Source organism: Zonotrichia albicollis, chromosome 10, assembly GCF_047830755.1.
Source record: "Zonotrichia albicollis isolate bZonAlb1 chromosome 10, bZonAlb1.hap1, whole genome shotgun sequence".
Taxonomy (NCBI): domain Eukaryota; kingdom Metazoa; phylum Chordata; class Aves; order Passeriformes; family Passerellidae; genus Zonotrichia; species Zonotrichia albicollis.
Genome location: NC_133828.1, coordinates 15,327,641 through 15,348,704, shown reverse-complemented (window position 1 = coordinate 15,348,704; position 21,064 = coordinate 15,327,641). Strand labels below are relative to the sequence as shown.

The following is a 21,064-nucleotide window of genomic DNA, read 5'->3' as shown; positions in this document are numbered from 1 at the left end:
TATCCATACTAGAGAGATTTTGAAAATAATTGCTGAGGTCATGAAGCATTTGTTGAATATGAGGCTCCAGAATTCAAGGTGGTGAGCACAGTCAGGGCCATGAGTTCACCTGCCTTGCAACACCCAGAGCCAGGCTTTGCACGAGTAACATGCTCCAATGAGCACTAAAAACTGCCTTTCTACACAGTGACATGTAAAAATAGTACTGTTCTAACGTGGACTGAAGTGCAACGAGTGCTTCAAAGGAACTAAATCCATTACCTGGGGAATAAAGTACCAGGATGTCTTGAGGAGGGGGAATATAGGAATGTTCAGTAAGTCCTAAAACTGACTGAAAAAATTCATTTGGTAAAACAGTTTTCAGGCTGAGAGTTCTAGCAAAACAAAAAATGACAGAGTTTTGCCCTACCAGTCTTAAAAAAAACCCCTGAAGCTATTTATTTTTTTCAGAACACAATGAATACTGCTTTTAAAAGGAAACAAAGCTCAGATTCAAGTCATTTAAATCACCTTTCATATAAATTCTTTAACACAAATGTAGCTACCTACTGTTAGAAGTGTGGCACAAATTAGTACAAATTACTATAAAAGAATGCTCATCTTTAGCTCTGTAGGCATAGTACTATGTTTTCATAATACCACTGAATTTAAAAAAAAATTAACAAGCTATTAAAAACCAATGCAGGTTAGGCTCCAAATTGAGATAAAAATTGGTTCTAGAAAATAAGAATTACGTACTGATCTCCATACAATTTCTGCTGCTACTGACAAGCAAAGTTAGCAGCTAAAAAAGGACTTTTATTGTTCTAATAGTTTATATATAAACATATGTTAATTTCATTTTTATGTTAATATCCCAGTCAGTTTCATACCTGTAAATCCAGTGACTTCAAGATGCTTGCACGTGACACACAAAGTTGAATCAGATCCCATATGAGCATTTTTAAAAGACACTACTGTTCAGATTGCTAAAGATATATTTTTTTTTTTTAATTTCTTTTCAAACTTAATATATCAAAACTAGGTTTTACAACAACTACCATCATCATCAACATGCAGAAGTCAGTATTCCAACATAAAAAGCACTAGATCTGCCTCTTAAAATATTATAAAAGCTACATAATTGTATGAATTCGGGGGGGTTTGGCTAACAGAAAATAAAACCACAATGTGCTTTCAGATAGTCAGGTGTCCCACGGATAAAATAAGTCTGATGAAAGAGAAAGGCACTTCAGCAGGCTAATTTATCTCCAGATTTTCCTAATGTAAAGCACTAGACAACAGATGTAGTGCACTGCCTTTTCATTTGCACAGTGTTTGATCAGTAGTGTTGTGAAACTTTGTCACTTTTTAACTAACAAGAATCTATACTGGTGCCAGTCCATTTCATCCTCTTTGGTACAAATCACTGCATAAAAACAAAGGAGACAACTAAACATTCCTACATCCTGGATTATTTTTGTTGTGTCACCTCTAGATTTATGGTGGTAAATAAAGTCCCTAATCAACACATAATTTTTACTTTCAAGTTTGTAATACCAGAGCTCTATTTTCTGATTGCACTAGAAGGACTATTTTTCTCTTAATTAAATCTGATTTTTAAGTTATTCCCCCACCTTTTTTTTTCATCTATAATATCTAGCATTTGGTAACCATCTAAAAATTACTGTCAATGAGCTTGCACTTAAAACTATATGTACATAAATAAGGGCTTTTCTTGCAAAAGCTGACAGCTCAAGAAGTGCCTTGTGAAGAACTGAGACATAAGTGTCGCCAACATTTTTGCTCTTCAGAAAGAATTGATTCCACCAAAGCACAAACACATACCAGTTTGCAAACTAGCATCAGAAAGAAGCTGTATCCTTTCCAATTTTCCTTATTCATTCCCCTCTCCTGTGTCCTCACAGGCATTTCTCCCTTCTTATTCTCAAGGTAAGCAACCTGCAGATTCAAAGAAGTAAAAACCCCTGAATGTTTCCCCAGCCTTTCCAAGAGCTGTGTGCCACAAATCCTTGCTAATTTTTGTATAGGCCTAATTCTGGCAGCAGCATTTTTACAGTCTGTTAATGCCACAAAGAGCCAACTGAAAAAAAAAATCTTAAGAAATTCAGAGACTCCTATAAATTCATATGTTGAAATCATATAGAGTAATATAGAAAACCGTAAGTTTGTGACACTTCAGTGTGACATTCTGTGTTCTCCTCATGTTACACATCACATAGAATGTTTTGTGGAATTAAAATTTTTAGAGCTCAGCATAGTCAAACTCCTTCTTTAAATGATCTAAAGCCAAAAAGAATTCTAATATCTAGCAGGCAATACAGGTTTTTCCAGTGCATAAATTCCAACAATACAGTTGGAATGTGAAGACTGATATATTTAGAATTATTCTGTACGAATTTGAATCATAATAATTTATAGAGTTGGATTTCTAATCCTTTTTCTTTAAAAACCAGACACCCACTCTGTCAGAGAATGAGAACAATGGAGTGCCAAACTTGTTTCCTTTGAACTCATGTAAATAAAGCCATTTATAGTAGTCTGTATATTTTTTGATGATACAAGTAAGTTTGAGAAATTAGGTCTTTTTGGTATATACAATGAAAAATGCATTTTAAAAATCTGAAATATTACTGTAAGTGAACAAAATTTCAAGTAAAGACATATGAACTTGATATGAATTCCTTAAAACCATTAGCTTGTCAGGGATTTTCTATGATGTTCAACAGAATGCATAATAATCTCTTTTTGAAAAGGGAGCCATCAGAACCAATGCAACTCTGCAAACAGGGCAATATTGAACCTCAAGGGCATCTTTCAGAAGAAATGTGCATATATAATTTGATTCCTACTAATGTATACAACAAAGCAAAGGATGAAATGATCAATATCTGGGCCTAGAAAGTCATATTAAAAAATCCAGCACAACTGTACATTAAAAAAAACCAAAAAGTTTTAGTGAAAAAGTATTTGGTATTGGACAACAAAATTCCTGTTACCTAGAAAGAGAACCAAAGGCATGCTGATATGACAAGCCATCTTCACATCTGAAATAGATGAATCAAACCTCTTTTAGATTCTTGAAGCCAATTTAATTACAGACTTATTTACACACTGTAGTGGTTTGGCCCTGGCTAGATGCCAGGCACCCACCAAAGCCACTCTTACCAAAAGTGGACAGAGGAGAGAAAATCCAACAAAAGGCTCCTGAATTGAGTTAAGGACTGGCAGAGATCACTCGCTGAATACTGTCACGGGCAGAACAGACTCACTCACCTTGGGGATATTAACTGAATTTATTACTGACAAAACCAAAGCAGGATAATGACAAGGGAAATAAATCTTAGAAACACCTTCTCCCCACCCTTCTCTCTTTCCCAGCTCTACTTCCTCCCATCAGTGACACAGGGAGACAGGAATGGGTCAGTCCATCACGTGTGGTTTCTGACACAGGAATGGGTCAGTCCATCACGTGTGGTTTCTGGGACAGGAATGGGTCAGTCCATCACGTGTGGTTTCTGGGACAGGAATGGGTCAGTCCATCACATCTGGTTTCTGCCACTGCTCAAGGACAGAAGTCCTTCCCCTGCTCCAGCACAGGGTTTATCCCACAGGAGGCTGCTCTCCATGAACTTCTCCAGTTTGAGTCCTTCTCAAGGGCAACAGTTCTCCATAAATTGCTCCAACATGGTTCACTCTTCCAAAAGGTGCAGTCCTCCAGGCTCAGCCTGCCGCCAGTGTGAGTTCCCCACAGGTAATTCCAGGATACCTGCTGCAGCAGGGGACAGTTGCTTCACCATGTGTTTTGTTAGTGGGGGGTGAGGAGGTTTACAGGGATGAGAAGCCGCCAGAAGCTTCCCTGATGTCCAGCAGAACCAATGCCAGCAGCTCCAGGACAGAGCCGCTGCTGACCAAGGCTGGGCCAGTCAAAAATGATGGTGACACCTGTGTGGTGACAGATTTGAGAAGGAAAAGGAGTTATTGTGCAGAGGTAATTGTGGCCAGAGAAGAGCAGGGTGAGAACATGTGAGAGGAACAAGTCTGCAGACACCAAGGTCAGTGCCAAAGGAGGAGGAGGAGGTGCTCCAGGCACAGGAGCTGAGATTCCCGCCTGTGATGGTGATGCCCATTGGATATTGGGTGTGGCTGAGGATGAGTTCATTCCCCATAGCAGCCTTCCCAGCACTGTGCTCTGCCCTGGGAGCTGGAAAGGTGCTGAGAACACACCAGTGTTTTGGCCACTGCTGGGCAGGGCTGGCACAGCATCAGTGCTGACTCTCAACATTCCCTGCCAACCAGCAGGCTGGGGTGGGCAAGATCCTGGCAAGAACCACATCTAAGCCAGCTGACCCAAATTAACCAAAGGGATATTCCATACCATGTGACACCAGCTCAGATATAAAAGCTAAGGAAAGGAGGAGGAAGTGGGGGTATTTGTTATTTACAAGGTTTGCCTTCTGGAGCAAACACTACACGTGTTGAAGCCCTGCTTCCCAAGAAGCAGCCACACATTGCTTGTTGATGAGAAGTAGAGAACAAACCTATTTTTTTTTCTCTTTATGCACACACCAAATTTGCTTTTTCCTTAGTAAACTGCTTTATCTCAATCCAGGAGTTGTTTTCCATCTTATTTTCTCTCCCCTGCCCAGCTGGGAACAGGAAGCAATAGAGCAGCTTGATGGGCACCTGGCATCCAGCCAAGGTTAACCCACCACACACACCTATCTCTAATTTAATTTGCACTTTCATACTTGTGAATTCAATAGGAACATTTTGTTCCAGGAGCAAATGCTCACTTTGGACTGATGCATTGCTGGTACCATCCTGGTTATCTTCCATATTCTTCTAGAAACAGCAACAGACAACTGACAATCCCAACACCACAGACATATTTCACAGTAATATTTCCTGAGTAAATATTCCCAGAAGCCCAGCTGCATAGGATACCTCCCAACTCTTGAGTGCACTACAGGGCAGACAACCAAGCACCACTCACCTCACAATTCAAAAATAGGCATTGTATGTTTGGGTCTTCGTACAGACCCTTAACCAAGCTCTAAGGGAAATATTTATAAAGCCTTTTTTAGGGTGATTTATAATGAAACTGCCAAAGCCAAAATTCTGGAACTTATTTCACCAGGGAAACAGCCTCAAAGCCACAGAAATACATTCTGTTCACTATATGAAGCACATTAAGAGATGCATCCTTTTTTCTGTTAGCCAAAGTTGAAATGATCACTTTGACAAGATGAACATTAAAATTAAAGAATATTCTGATGGCCTTTCCTTCCTCTATACATATCTTAGTTACAATTCATGCATTCATGACTTTTGGTAAATTTAACTCTAAGATGAGTCATAAATAGTATTTATATTGCATTACAGACCAAATTTTTGCAATCTGCTGTCTCATGCTCATAACCCTCCCCCCCAACTTTTAAAGCCTGTTTAACTCCTCTGCAAACCTAGACAAAAGCAGCTCAGGCTGGCAAAATGTAGGCACATAAACCTCAAATGATCTCCCATTGTTTTAAACATAAAATAAAAAGCAACAGTGCCAAGCTTTCCTGCTCAAGAACCTCTTTCCAAGGCATAATTTGTCTAATCCTGCACACTTCATCATGGGCCAAACCCTCACTTATAAATAGGCAGAGATTCAAGGCTATGTTCTGGAGCACAGCTGGCCCAACAGCATAGAGAAGAGAAGATGTTCACTGCCAAAGAAGCCAAAACAAGACACTGGGATCAGGAGTAGCTGCAGCTCCAAATGCTACCAGAACCAGTCCTTTTCTGCTGGACATGGACCCTTCAGAGCCCATGAACACCCACAGGCCATAACAAAGCACATCTTAACAAAGCAGATGGGCAACACCTTAAGGTAGTGGGGACCATGAACTGCAGGGGCCACACTTGTACACTTCCCCCAGTGTTGTATGGAATTGCACATGGATGGGCACACAGGGAGGGCAGTAATGCTGTAGAGCTCTGCTGATAAATCCAGCACAGCTCATCTGCTGGTGTCGTGGGACCAAGGGATGAAACGTTTCACATTGTACAAAGGAGTAGTAACAGACAGCTAGAAAAGTTCACATATAAAATACTGTACAGATGGTCACGTTGGTTAGGAACAAGGCTAGGAATGGCTTTAACTAGGCTACCATTGCATTAGCAACAAGTACAAAAAAATTAAACCATGTGCCTACATTTCTCACTGTGCATTCCCAAAGGTGTGTCCAAGAATGACAGGCTAAGTAAAATGTGGGCCTTCCTCATACTGCCAGTAAAATTAGGAACTGGAAAGGTTTAATAGTAGCATTCCCCTGTTTTCAATTCACATGGAATATCAGCTGCCCAGCTGAAGTTTGGTAACTCAATCTTTATGTTAAAAAAATGAAACTTTTCTTGATACTAGAAAACAACATTTCCCTTGTAAACCCAACACTGCAGAATTACAGAAGCAGGCAAGAGATCAACAACCAGCAGGGAGAGCAACAGCACAAAGCACATTGTGGTTTTTGTGTTTTAATTTATAGGAATAAGCGGCCTCTCCTCTCTTTTCTTCCAGATATTGGTTTTGCTATCTCTTTTCATGAGAGGTGGTCTATCCCTTTTTTTAGCAGAAGGGATACCAGATTCATGACTTCCTGGCAGAGATTTTTTCCTTAGACCTTCCTCATTATGTTGTTCTAGGACGGGCCCGTTCCCTCCTTCCATGATGTGTCTCACAGCCTGGTCCTCTGGAGTGCAAACAGTGGTCCCACTTTCACTGCAACTCAGATCCAGATCTTCCAAGTAAAGAATCTTGGAATGCGGCATGCTTTTAATGAAAGTTTTCTCTCTCTCCAGTTTCCTGCTAGGATGATGCTCATTCATGTCCACACCAGAGTCAAGACTGGTATCATTACTCTCAGTTTTTTTGCCCTTTTTCAGATCTATGAAAGAATGCCTCACTTGAGCAATTGGCTTTCCATCCAAGGACACAAACCACGCTCGAGGATGCGGAGATGGTTTTCCTTTAGAGAGCTCCAGCAGTGTTTGCTCTGAAATCCCTTGAAGTTCAGATGAAAAGGGAGTCATTACCACGGCTTCATTCAGGGTCCCAGGAACAGAGACAGATTCCAGCAAGCTGTTGGTGTACCTGCCCCAGTTGGATGCTTGGGAAGGCAAGCCCTCTTCACCATCCAGGGCGCTGCTCTCATCTCTGCAGGCAGAAGGCTGGGGATGAGAGTGCACTGGCATTTTGGGGAGTGTTTGCATGTAATTGTCTCGAGTCATGGGTTCCAACATGGGGCCGTACACCAGCTGCCCTTTCCTTGGCAAAGTTGCTGATTTAGCGGGATGCAGTTGTTCTGGGGAGTGGAAAAGGTCTGAGGTTTGAAGAATAGCAATAGGCTGATTGTAAATATGCATTAGATGTTCTGGGATATGGGAAAGCCCATACATCTCCTCTTTCAGTGAAAGGTACCTGTTTTGGTCTGGAATGTCCCTAGGAGCCTGGGAAATAGTACTGTTACTGTGCTTTGGCTGCTGTAAAAGCCTCACTCCAGCACTGGGCTCCACTGAATGGGCTGAATTTCCTGCCTGACCAGTCTGACAGGAGGATTGATAAGAAGCATCCTCTGAGTAGATTTTAAAATTGTCCTGTGATTTTCCATCTTCTGTGTCCATGGACAGCCTCCTTTGAGGGCTATATGAAGAAATCTTCGGTGTATATAACTGTGACTTATCCTCCAGCTTTAAAGTCCCTTTGACAGCACTGATGTGATTTATGTGAGTTGTTGATGTTGTCTGGTCTTTCTTTATCACCTCCAGCTTGGTTGAGTTTTTTTCCTTCTTCTGTGTCCGATGGCATTTATCCCTATGCAAAAGAAAAGCAAGGTGACTGCAGAGCATGTTAGGAAATACTGGACTGCTGACTACCAAAGCTGGAGGTTAGACTTTGGTTAAGAAATTGTGGTGTAATTTGACATCACAAACTTAAAATGAAATTCTGTAACAACTGTAATTTAAAAAAAAATATTATGCTATACATTACAGTTTAGCTAAGAAAACAAGTCTTAACCTCAAAAGACTATTTTATCAACCCCAAATTCCACTCATAATGAGCTTCCTGGAACTTCTTTTGCTTACCTGCAGTAACAAAGAAGAACAGCAAAAAATCCAATGATAATGACAACAGTTCCTCCCAGTATGGCCGTAAGGAACACGGTATGATAGGCTGTTATGTCCTTGGAAACAGCACTAATAATGGATTCTAGATTATCAAACAAAACCAGACAAGCATTAGTTCTTAAAACCAAATGATGTGCAGAGCTAATAAACTGAACTTTTCCAGTACTTTTCCAGTGATTTTATGTTCTAATGGCATTATGTTCATCCTTGCCTTTTCACCTTGCTAGGTAAAAATGACAGGTTCATCTCGAATACTAAAGGCTTGCAATGACATCTACTTCATTCCAGACAAATTATATTTGTATTAATTGTCCAAACTAACTCAGAAAAGTGGTCTACATTTTCTACTTAGCACTCTGCCAGAGAGTGCTGTGTTTTTACAATTAGCCACACTGTTTCTCTGACAGATTCCTTCATATGAATTTACAAAACATGCAAGAAAATCACTGTAAGGACTCAAACAAAATTTATCCAGGTGGTGAAGTTGCATGTCACTTCTCCTTCCTGCTGTTAAATGAAGCAGTCAAACTGACAGCCTTGTGGGGCATTCAGGAACTGCTTGGCCATGGTTGCCATACCTCTTGCTCCAGGCAGTGGAGCTGCAATCCAGTAGCCCAAGTGCTGAGCAGTGTATGTCCACACGGACTGGCCATCCACCTCCTTCACCACTCCCAGCCCACGGTTCACCCAAGCACCTGAGGGAAAAAAGGACAAAACATTGCACATGCCATGCAGGGTTCTTCTGCACCTCAAACCACCAGCAATTAGGCCATTATCAGAAATACACAAGGTGACAGGAAAAACTGAAACTTCTGACAGCCACTGTTTATTACACAGCTTTAGTTAAACAAGCAAACTTCCTCTCCTGACATTCATCTGTAGCCATTTACTTTGAAACAAAGCATCAACCTTACTCACCAGAAGTAAACTTCATATGATTCATTTTCTATTAATAAACTGTCTTTCACAGATATGCACATAAATAAATTGAGAAAACCTATTATAAGACCTTCAGCATGCATGAAGGCCAAGAGTAAAAAACGAGGGAGCAGGTAACTGATGCATATGGACACGAGTTCAACATCAGCTAGCAGAACTTAGTGGGAAAACATTTTAATCTTATTAAGCCACAATAGGATAAACAGTGTTTGTCTTGAATGTTTCTCTCCTCCTCCCTGCCCCGAGGCTGTAACAGTTCAGTTAGCCCGAGGAAGTGCTATTGTTAGGACACAGATTCCACACCATCTGTTTGGCTAGGCAAGGGAAAGGTATTGTGGTATGCCAGCTTCTACAATTAATAAAGCATCCATTAGAAGAGAGAGAACTGTACTTAAATATGTTTATTGTGGGCCAGTTTTGAAATTCTAAGGGCAGAAAACAGCCTAATGTAACCAACATTATATATTCAACCTGCAAATACTAAGTAGATAGAACCATCAGCTTTTTTAAAACATCAATAATGAAACACAAAAAATCAAACGAAAACAGTATAACTCATGTAAGCTGGGACTTATATGAATTTCAATTTGATTTTCTTCCAGGACCCTTCTTTCAGCAAAGGAAAAGTAAATATCTCCCAGCCAGGAGGTAAAGATGAAGATGGACATCTGCCACAGATACAGAGAAAATGAAGCATCAGCCTTCTTGTGGTGCTTGTGATGGCTGGCAGAGGGGAAAGGCAGCAGCAACCACCTAGAGCTCTGAAAATGCTTTCTCAGCCCCCGAGAAATCTTGTCCAGAATCAGGAGTAATATCAGCAAAACTTGTATAAAAGGCAAGAAAACCTTCCAGGTCTCCAGAAGTTCTATCTTGACTGAACAAATCCATAAGAAGCTATACAATGTCTGCTGCCCTTTTCAGCAAATTACATCTTCCCTCAATATACTACATAGAAAATACTTGGTATTAAGAAAAAATATTAAAATGTGATTCATGAGTATGCCCATTTTCTCTATGGTTTACTGCCATTCAAGCAGAAGGATATAATTCTTAATTTAATGTTGAATGCAAGCTCTCTCTTTTTTGTAATTCTATTAAAATCCACAAAGTGCTTTCAGCACTAATGTAGCAAAATATTTCATAAGAAGGAAGCCACACTCAATACAGATGAACAAACTCTGCATTTACAGCAGCTGAGTACAATTACCAAAGCTCATTTTCCAGGAACTCTCAAGTCTACTCCACTTGGAGTAAGCCCCAGGAGCACTGCTCAGGCAGACCTGTGAAAGCAGATTCTATCATTTTCCTGCCGCATATGGGTCAGCCCACACAGACCTGTTCCCTTGCCACTATCAATGCTGACATGAGAGCTCTGATTACCATCATATCACATTATCCAAGGACTTCAGAGTTAAAAATTGTGTCAGTGTCTTGCTGGGGACATCCCACACGCAGCACCTAGGAGGCCAGAGCCTCATTACTGAGTGCAGCAGGAGCTCTGCATTCAGCTCAGATGGGGGCTTGCTGCTCATTATGGATGCTCTGCAATGCCTGCTGCAGAGCTGAGGTGTTCACTGCCCTCACTCACCAGAACCTTGACTGAAAAACACCTTGCTATTACTCAGTTATCTTGGGGAAAAGTCGTTTTGCACGTGTCAGATCAAAGGTAAAAAAATAAAAGAAACATATTTAAGAATAAACATTCAGAAAGTGAATACAGTTGAAAATTTTTATTGTTAGAGAGAAAGAAATGGGAGAAAAAAAGTACAAGTTAATTTATGCCCCAAAAGTTGCTGTTCTTTTCTACCATCCTTCTGTCCCTCTCCTCAGCAAGCAGCAGTGAACAGTATACCTCAGAGAGCACCCATTACAAACAGCTTGCCTTTATAGAATCTCTGTAAAGTACATCCCACTGGAGAGGAAGAACCAGCTGGTTTTATTGGGGTTTGCATCAGCAGGCCATGCTCCTGGCTCCTGTTTTACTCCCAAGACCAACAATCCTATGTAGGGATGCTGAGCAGGACCCTCAACCCCCACATAAACACCTCACACTGGTTTGTATTCTAGCCCATCCTGTGCTGCTCCAGTTCTGTCAACTCCTTGTTTAACAACAGTGTTGATTTAGCTTTGTTTAGAGAGGTAAAAAAGCTCAGCACAGGAGCTGGCAAAAGTGGCTGTGGCAATAAGAAATTTAAACCCTGAGTGATATTTTACCACCTCAGACTAAAACCCTCTAAAAAGCCATCTCTTTCCACCAATTACTCCTCTAAAGTCTTCTAAGTGTATATGCACACTTAATCTTCTATGCCAAAACTTACCCTATTCACTTTTTCCTGACAAGACAGCCTAGCCAAATTTTATTAGCACATCCTTAATTCAAATCCATGTTCTTCAGGTTTTTTTCATTAAGTTGATCAGTTTCTTCCTTGACCACGTCAACAACACTTTGTTAGAGCTGATGTTCCTCTCCTGTACTTCCAAACACTGAACAAAAGCTTTTTGCCTTGATAAGGAGCAAGATGTGACCTCACTCAGTTGCACATTTCAAGCCTGTATATTCAATATAAATTCACATTTCAAGGGTGATGGTGAGGTGCAATGCAGGACAATCAGGACACTAATGCACCCACACCACAGGTCAGCTAAATGGGTTACATGGACATAGCTCATTACTCACTCCTGACTAAAATTAGATGTGAAGGGATGACAAAAGGTTTAGAATGACTAATCCCCAGCCTCCTCTTGGCATACTGGAAGAACTATGTTGTTCCCTTGGATAACTCTTATTTCCCCTTCATTTCACTTTCTGAATTGTTTTTGTTAACCGAAGCAATATGTATTCCAGTTCTAGCATCAAAGGATCTTTAGAGCTACACTCTAGGAGACAAAGCATCCAAACCTTCAGTTCTGGTTTGCTTTCTTGTATGAAGGAATTCACAAAATTACTAGGCTTGAAATTTAACATCACCTAAAATATATGTTCTGTGAACACTCAGCATCCCATGAAAATAAAAATTCAGGCAAGAGGCTAATGAATTTTACCAAAGGTTTTTGAATTAACGAAAGCAGGGAAATATCTTTGAACAATTCAAGCTAGCCCATTAAAATAAATGATCACCTATTGACCATCACCTCATAGAATAATGTCATCACTGTGCCCAAACCTATAGGCATGTTCTAGAAGGCAAAACACCAAATAACCCACTTACCAATTTTCATATCAAATGTCCAGGCAGGTACAGCATCTCCTGATTTTACAGCAGTTGTGGGAAGAGGAAGGGTAACCTGAATGGGACCCTTTATGTTCACTTCTTTCCCAGCCAACAGAACATTTACACATACGGCAGTAAGAGGAGTTAATTCCATGCTTTTGAAACCTGAGGGCAAGAAATATCTAGTAATTCTCCTTTCACAGGTTATTTTAAAAGAAATACATGAAGAATTAAGCTACTAAAGGCAAGTCCTCATCCTCATCCACACAGTCAGCTGTTACCAACTTGGTCAAATAGAAATCAACATTACTTCTCTTCTGAGCTTTTAACAACTTCTGATTAAAACAAAACAGAGTCATTTCTATACCAATGCTATAAGAGAAACACATTTGCAACATCTTGGCTCTGTGCTGCCCATAGAACTAACCATGAGGCAAAACTTGGTTTGGGGTGGGGGAGGAAGGGTTTTTCCCCTCAGATCATCAGATTACAAAGCCCCTAACTGATGTTAAATACAGATCATACAAGAATTTTGGTATAATCACAATGTGCATAACATTGAATTAAAGTGAAAGCATATGGAACCTCTCCTGTAAGGATTAATTTCCTAATTTGGCAGCCAGAATTAACTGAATAGTTAATCATGAGGCTTGTCAAAGCACTCAGAGGAAATGTTGCATTTACAAGGCAGCCTGCAAGTTTCTTTCCTTTGTTTTCCTTTCACCAGTTTGCAAATGCTCCAGAAAGCCCAGTTTGACAGGATGGTGAGAGAAGCTGAAACAGAATTATTAAGTAGCAGAATGATGTTAAATCTATGCAGGCTGTTAGAAGCTGGTTGTGAGAGAACTCCTGGCACATCAGATATCAATTAGCTTCCACCTGCCCTAAAAGGAAGCCTATTCCTTCAGGGGTTTATGAATAATTTAAAACACATGCCAGACAGATTGAAGGCAAAACTCAAAGAGGATAAACACTGCTTATTCTCCTATGCTTCTTTCCTTCTGCCTTCGATTTAAAGAGGTGGAACACAGATAAGAAAGATTTTAAAATATCTTTGTCAAAATATCAGTATACATGCTGCCTTTAATAGAATGAAAATTAAAAAATAGGATATGATGACTTAATATAAACCATGTATTGCCCTCTCCCTGCACCACGATGAATTTAAGAGCCTCATGGCTTCAGATCCACTGGGAATAGAAAGAAAAGAACAAAAGAAAGATGGAACTGCACACAGTACAACCTACCAGAGATTACTGTACCTATGCAGATTTCAAAACTATCTGATAGAATGACAAATTCGAACAAAATCCAACGGCATAAGAGCAGAGCTACAAGTCATAAAACCACTTAGTGCTTCTCCAGTGAAACAGATGCACAGAAAACATTATTCCAGCTGTGCTCTGTCCCCACAGGGACCACTTGGTCCCAGACTTGCCCAGCCTGATTGAGCCAAGAGGGGCTCCCATGCAATCCCTGTGCTGGGGGTAATCCCTAGAACCAATCACTCCAGTGAAAATGCAGCAACTCCACACCTGAAATTCATTGCTGCCGTTTCACTGATTTCTTCAGCTTCACCTGCTGGCTAGAATTGCATTTTTAAAGTGTTTACTAAACCAGTTCCACAGTCTCATGAAATCCTGAGCATAAATACACATACATACATATAAATGTAAAAAGCAGACTCTGAAGTTGTATTTCAGTGCAGCAAGATATGTTCTCATGCTGCATGGACCAAAATAGAGTAACGCTGATTACTGACCTGACGTGTTCATAGCTCACTCCTGTGGAACAAAGCTTTGTGATCTAATTCAATGGAAGCAGCGTCAGGCCCTCTTAAATTAAGCATATGTTTTTCTGAAACACTCTGCACTCATATGCATTATAATATTTCTTCATACGAATTCCTAACCAACATATTCACATACCTGATTTATTTAGAATAATTCCTGTTGTATAGAGAAAGCTGTCCACTTTCAAAAATTGCTCTGGCACTGTCAGATAGGCTGTAACATTTGCAATGTGATTTGATGGAAGCTTCATTAAAGATTTTGGAAACTGAACACTTGGTTGGGATTTGGCATCTGTAAAAGAGTTAATATTTTGTCTTAGCCACAGTAAAACAGACAAACAGTGTTTTTATTACCCTTCAGCAATCCACTTAGCATAACAACCTGTTTTCCCCCATTTTCTCCATGATTTCTGTATTTCCAGTCTAGCACTTGTCACAGCCCCTCGTACAGCTACATAATTAACAGAAAATCTGGCTTTAAGTAGATAGGTATTATATAAAATGCTGCTTAATTTTTTTTCCATGTGGGTGCAGATGGCTATCACAAAGTGTTTAGTTACAGTCTGCGTGCACAGAACTTACCAGACAGTTTTCCAGTAATTAAGACAGTATCTTCAAACAGCCATATATTAGCTTGACTTTGTGGGAATAATGAGAGTGTCACGGATGAGTAGACTGTGGAAAATGATAATATCTGTTATTATACTGTGCAACCAAAAAAAATCCTCCAGGGTCTCCAAATCTAAAGATCTACTGAACAGAGCAGTTAATAAACCAGAGAGCATATGAAGACTAAATAAATTACTCCTGTTATCCAGAGCAGATATTTTGGTGTTTAGGCAGAAAGAGTTCTGTTGAATGTTTGCTACTGTTTTACACCTTCTTTGGATAAACAAGTGACTAGAAAGTCACTAGAAAGTGACTTAAAAGTTTTTTTTTCTTTTAATAAAATCATGAGTCTTTTTAGGATCATGCACTAGTTAAACAAGAAAACCTGTGAGGAAACACTGCTGAAGCAGAGTTGTAACAGATTATATCTGCTTAGAGGAAAGAAAGCATTGGCATTCTAAGAATTACTCAGGATTTTTTTTTTACTCAGGTCAATAGGATTTTTGTCAGGACACATTAACAGCTCTTTGCTAACTCTAGACAAAAAAAAAAAATCTAAGAATTCACTGTGTGTCACAACATAACCCACTTAGATTTTCAAAGGGCCATTTTCTGCTTTAGAGTAATCAGAATTTTGACAAGTTTAACAGACCGTTCACCCCTAGATCTGCACTGACAGGCACCATCTCCCTTGACTGACTTCTCTGAGTTGTGTTCAGCTGACAGCAACCACCCAGACAGCTTAGGAGAGAAATTTAATTACTGCCAGAGAGAGTTTAATAATAGGCCTGTAAGATGCTTACGTACTTGGCATCCTCGCAGTCTTCCAAGGCAAAGGTGTCAGCAGGTAGCCATCCTTGTATGAGACAATAGTTAAGCTTAATCCCAGTTTGTAGGGGACTTTTATCAACACTGCTCCATTGTTCCCAGTGAGAGTGGAATTTGTCAGGGTGTAGTTAACAAACACCTCGACCACCGCCTGGCGCAGGTACTGATGGCTGATGATGTCATTTACTTGAACTTTTAGGGTGAAAACAGATCCTGCTGACAAAAAGAAAAACAGGAGGTCATGATGATACATCACAGCCAAGGACCGTGGTTTTGTAAAGAAGTCCTGGAGCTCAGGTCTGTGCTGTTCATGCACTGCACAGTGGATCCCTGTCTCTGGCCAAAGGCAGGGGTAACCATGCAATTTATACCCCAGAGAAGGGGGAAACAAAAAAAAACTTAAGCTGAGGCACAAAGGTGTCAAAAAGTTTATCAAACTTAGCAAATATAATAACTAACCAGTAAAAAAAAAAAAAAAAAAAAAAAACACCAAAAAAACACCAACATTTGAAACCAAATTACAAAGCAATCTTCCCCTTTTTTGTTTAAGCTTGAAGAATGCATCTGTGACAAGGTGAGATTTACTGTGCTCTGCAATATCACACTGATATTACAGATGGTTGTCTTATCCAGCCCTTGGCTTAGGACACACATTTCAAGGTGCACCCTGAGTCTCTAAAGGCAGAAAACCTGATGTCTACACACAGTGGGACAACACATTTTCATTTACATGTGTAACATTATTATAAATGCATCCAGACATTATTTTAAGCTACCATCTCCCACCAGACTTTTACTGGCTACTTTTCACCTTCCTACATTGCAACTTCTAAACAGTATTCCTCTAATTAGAGGATCTGATAGTTCATACCATACCCAGTGTCTTGCAGAAATCATAATAACAGTGACTAAAAAGTATGTTGAAAATAATCAATCCACTTGAACAACAGCCTCAAGGTGCTCTGAAGCACAGTTTCTCTCTCACCCTGATGGCAAATAAACCATTAGGGAGTTTTTTCTCAGTATGTGAAAAGGGACAGAATTCCAGAATAATTATTAATAATATTAATTCCAGAATATTAATAATAATGGTCTGTATTAATTATTATATATTAATTCCAGAATATTAATAATGATTATCTGTATTAATTATTCTATATTGATTATTAATAATTATTACAGAATTATAATATTAATAATTATTTCCAGAACAATTTTATTTTAGAAATTAAAATACCTAAAAAATTACTTTTAAAAATAGTTTCAGTAACAGATTTTCCTGTATTTTGGCTACAGATCTACCCCTATTGAATATCACTGCACTACTTTGTATCCTAACACTTTCAAATCCATTCATCATGAATATGTATTTCTATTTAGGTCAAATGTCAAGTCAAGTTATTTGACATGTATCTACCCAAAATCATACTTCAATTTCACTGCGTTATCCCCACTATAATTGAGATTGACATTGCACCAAGAGATTACTGCCACTGACCTTGATTGAAAAGAATAGATCTTGAGGAACCCAGTGCAATCCATCAAAAAAAACCCCAGTATGTGGTGGAGATGCCCTCCAAGGTGGGCCTCTCTGAAATAAGTATTTATTTAGATCTATTGTATGCATGGAGCATATTGTATATTCATGAAAAAAAATGACCTGCACATAACAAAAGCTACACTGGCCTCATTTATGTTTACCACATACACAGCAAAAACTTACCAGCTGTGCCAGATTGATTTTCTGCAGTGCTATACAAAAATCTACATCTCTTTTAGCAAATTGATACATATTTTCAGAATAATAATAATAATAAAAAATCCCAGTGGTACTCAAATGTATTTGACTGAATTAATCAAAAAATGCACAAAAATCTTGGAACAACGTCATCTGTTTTTTTCTTTCCCATATGTAAGATATTTCGAGAATAAAACTGCTTTAAATTGCTGTGCTAGAGGGGTTTTAAATCATGTGATAATGGGGAAAAAAAAATTATGGCATGTCAGCAAATTACAGGCTCCAAACAGCTCCTCCAGGCATTGATCCAGTTACACAGATACCAGCATCATTCCAGTGGCTGCCAAAACTTGAAAAACAGGTCATTTGCCCCTGGCCAATGACTAGCTAAAAGGCTACAGAGGAGAGGAAACAGGCTGTGTACAATGTTATTATCCAGTAATCATTTGGAAGTCAGGAGTCTATCATGAAATGGTATTTAAAAGTAAGAAATACAGTGGTTCAAAATTCAAGCTCATGGCAGTAAGAAGAAACACCAGAAATGCCTGTTATAAACTGGTATTTTAACAGCTGAAGTCAAGTTAGGAGAAAAAGAGCCCAGTTTTAACAGCTGAAACCAGTCACAAAAAATCAAAACCTAAAATGCACTCAGAAAGACACATTCTTTCAATCACTTCATACTTTTAATGAGTATTTTCCCTTTCCTGCTGACAGAAAGCCTAACAAGAAAACACAGGGGAGAGGGCAAATGCCACAGCCCTCCTGCAGCTGCTGGTAAATTCAGAGGTTGTTCTGTGTGCAAAACTATTTCTTCCTCCCATCTCCTTGAGTTGTAGCCAGATTAAACCCCAATTTCTTAGAACCTTGATGTTCCAAAAAAATAAAAATTAAAAAAAAGAAAAAAAATAGCTGGTGAGCTGAAGAATATCATTGCCTGTTTTTAGCCATGCTGAACTTTGATTAGTTCCTTGTCCCATGGGCATAGAAATTGCCACAGCATTTCCCCAAAGTGATGCTCTGCCTGGAGGGGCATTGAGGAGATGCAGACATCAGGCTGGAAATGAGAATTGAAATCCCAGGGACTGAAATCCTGGGGGTTGCTGTGAGCATCACACACAGGAGTGCTCACTGTGTGCCCCTGAACATCCAGACACAGATTAAAGGAGACCCAACCCCTGCTCTCGGTGCCTTTGGCCTTTTCTTTTGTGCTAACACAAGAATCTCCCTGACAAGAGGGAGTTGTGTCCTGCCTGCACTTGGATTTGCTGATATCAACTCTGCCAACAAGTCACTTTAAACTCCCACACAATGGTTTGGGAAGCACATTTTAAAAAGAATTATTCTTTGCACTCCTCAAGAGTAACAGCACAGGAGATATGAGGACACCTCATTGTGCCTCTACCCAAATGCTTGTGAAATGATAACGTGAAATAAAGGCAGAATTCAACAGTAACAATTTTGCACTCACACAGCCACATTCAGCACAGTTTTTCAGGCCAGTTGTTGCAGCCCAGAGAAAAGCAGGACATTCCCAGGGCCCAGAGCTCAGAGTTTGTGTGCAGCTCTAGTCCTACAGCACTGATCATTGCTTTCCAGCCTTCACATCCCCTGGCCAGCTCCCTCCTCACAAGCCCCACATCCATTTAATGTGCAAATTTATCACTAATTTAATGGCATTCAGTTATTAACAATGTCACAGTAACATCCAAGACACTTAATTTGCAAAGAAAATACTGCCTTTGTTTTTCTTTTTATAAATACCTTAATTTACAAGCCTTTAACAACAATTTCAAGTCCCAACAATGATGGGAACTGCAGTAGGATATTTTAATAACATATAAATCTATAAAAGGAGGCTCAACCCCTTTCATATAAGACTCAACCCCTTTATATATCCTTTCAGTATATACAAAATACACTGAAAAAACAGTTCACATAAAAATAATGAACACTTGGCTAGCTTTTTAACAAAACCAAAGCTGAAAACTTAAACAATGGATGAACCTTGTGCTTTTTTCTGGTCACTGACACGTGCCAAACACAAGTGGGTCAGCTGTATCTCAGTATTAAACAGATTTGACAGAACTCCTACAATTAGAAGAAAGAACTCAGTCCTTGCTAATTTGATTTGTGCTGCCTCAGAGGAAGGGATTCCTCTCTTGGCAAGGTCCACTGGAAATGCCAGCTCCTACAGCATTAAAATGTTTCTGATCAACCTTCATAGAAATGCAGCAGTTATTCAGACAGAGGGGGAAAAAGCCTTCTAACATTTAGCTACTTCAGTTCTGGGCAGTAAAACAGATTTTACTGAATTTACACCTGATTCCTTTGTGAAGAAATATTTAATGCCTGCAATTTGGCTTCATATCTCTGTCCTAACTCAGAAATCCTATCACAGAATTAAGCAAAAGAACTGCTTGGAATTGCAAGCTGGGTACAAACGTAACAGTGCAAAAACAAAAAAAAAAAAAAAAAAAAAACAAACAAAGCTCAATTATGGTCCATGTAATTTGTTCTTAATTCTGCAGACAAGCATGTCATCTTGTTACCATTTATGTGAGATTTAATTACCGTGGTCAAGGCCAGAGCCCTCCCAGGCACCAATATGTTCCAAACTCCACACAACTGAGGTGTGGGGGTGAAAACACACAGGGCACTGCCCAGGGGGAATTCCTACACATCCTGCCAGCCCTAAACCCTTTTTTTCCTCTATTAATCACCATGTTCCTACAGCCAGAGAGGTTCTGCACCTGGAAGGAGGCAGCTATCCTTCTCAAACTCACAGACAGCTAGCCAGTTAACAATTACCTTATGGGATGAAAAGTAATTATAATCAAATTATTCCTTATCTCTTTCCTTCAGAGGGGGCTCCTCTCACCCTTGCCCAGAGGTGTTTAAACCCATGGCAGAAAATATGAGTTGATAGGAGCTCTGTGGCTCCTTCCTAACCAGGCAGAGAAATCCCAGGCTGTGCCATTTCCTTGCTCCTAGCTGACTGAACAACCCTTTTTCCATCTTTTACATCCACAGGACACCATAGTTTTTGGCTTAGCACAATTAGGGATATGAAAGGTGCACTGATCTGTAAAGGAACAATGTGTAATAAGAATAAAGGGTTTTGCTACACATCCAATATTGCCATGGGGGGTGGAAATCAATGAACACACAATCTAGACAGCCAACACACATCTGGCCTCTGCAAAAAAAGGTCATGCCAAAGCCATCCTCCTGCCCACAAACACCAATTGCTACTTCTTAAAATTCCCTTAAAACTAGTAAAATTCCCTTAAAACTACTAAAAGGAATAGCAGTGACAAACTACAAAAGATGGGGGCAAAATATGGGGAAACAAAAAGGGGGAAAACATATGGGAAAAATAAAAAAAAAGGAGGAAAAGGGGGAAAAAGCTATGGTGGAAAAAAAAACCAATGGGGAAAATGAGGAAAAAAAACACAATGGGGGAAAAAGAAAAGATGGGGAAAAGAAAGAAAGATGATGGGGTAAAAATAAAGATGGGGGAAAAGAAAGAAAGAAAGATGGCGGAAAAAGAAAGAAAGATGGCGGAAAAAGAAAGAAAGATGGCGGAAAAAGAAAGAAAGATGATGGCGGAAAAAGAAAGAAAGATGATGGCGGAAAAAGAAAGAAAGATGATGGGGGAAAAAGAAAGAAAGATGATGGGGGAAAAAGAAAGAAAGATGATGGGGGAAAAAGAAAGAAAGATGATGGGGGAAAAAGAAAGAAAGATGATGGGGGAAAAAGAAAGAAAGATGATGG

The 21,064-nt window shown here is 39.6% G+C and overlaps 1 protein-coding gene across 2 annotated transcripts in view; it reads right to left on the bottom strand.

The window, feature by feature from the left end:
• Nucleotides 1-1,547: 1,547 nt before the first annotated feature.
• FAM171B (family with sequence similarity 171 member B) overlaps nucleotides 1,548-21,064 on the bottom strand; it is a 37,563-nt gene continuing 18,046 nt past the window's right edge. Inside the window, exons 2-8 of one of the 2 annotated variants that reach the window (XM_074548163.1) lie at nucleotides 15,532-15,768; nucleotides 14,698-14,790; nucleotides 14,252-14,407; nucleotides 12,321-12,488; nucleotides 8,751-8,867; nucleotides 8,131-8,254; nucleotides 1,548-7,858 (exon numbers count right to left, since the gene is read on the bottom strand). In XM_074548163.1, coding sequence (XP_074404264.1) covers nucleotides 6,523-7,858; nucleotides 8,131-8,254; nucleotides 8,751-8,867; nucleotides 12,321-12,488; nucleotides 14,252-14,407; nucleotides 14,698-14,790; nucleotides 15,532-15,768 — 2,231 coding nt within the window. In that variant the 3' untranslated portion in view covers nucleotides 1,548-6,522. The remainder of the gene's footprint in view (nucleotides 7,859-8,130; nucleotides 8,255-8,750; nucleotides 8,868-12,320; nucleotides 12,489-14,251; nucleotides 14,408-14,697; nucleotides 14,791-15,531; nucleotides 15,769-21,064) is intronic. The other variant, XM_074548162.1, reaches the window with a different exon arrangement.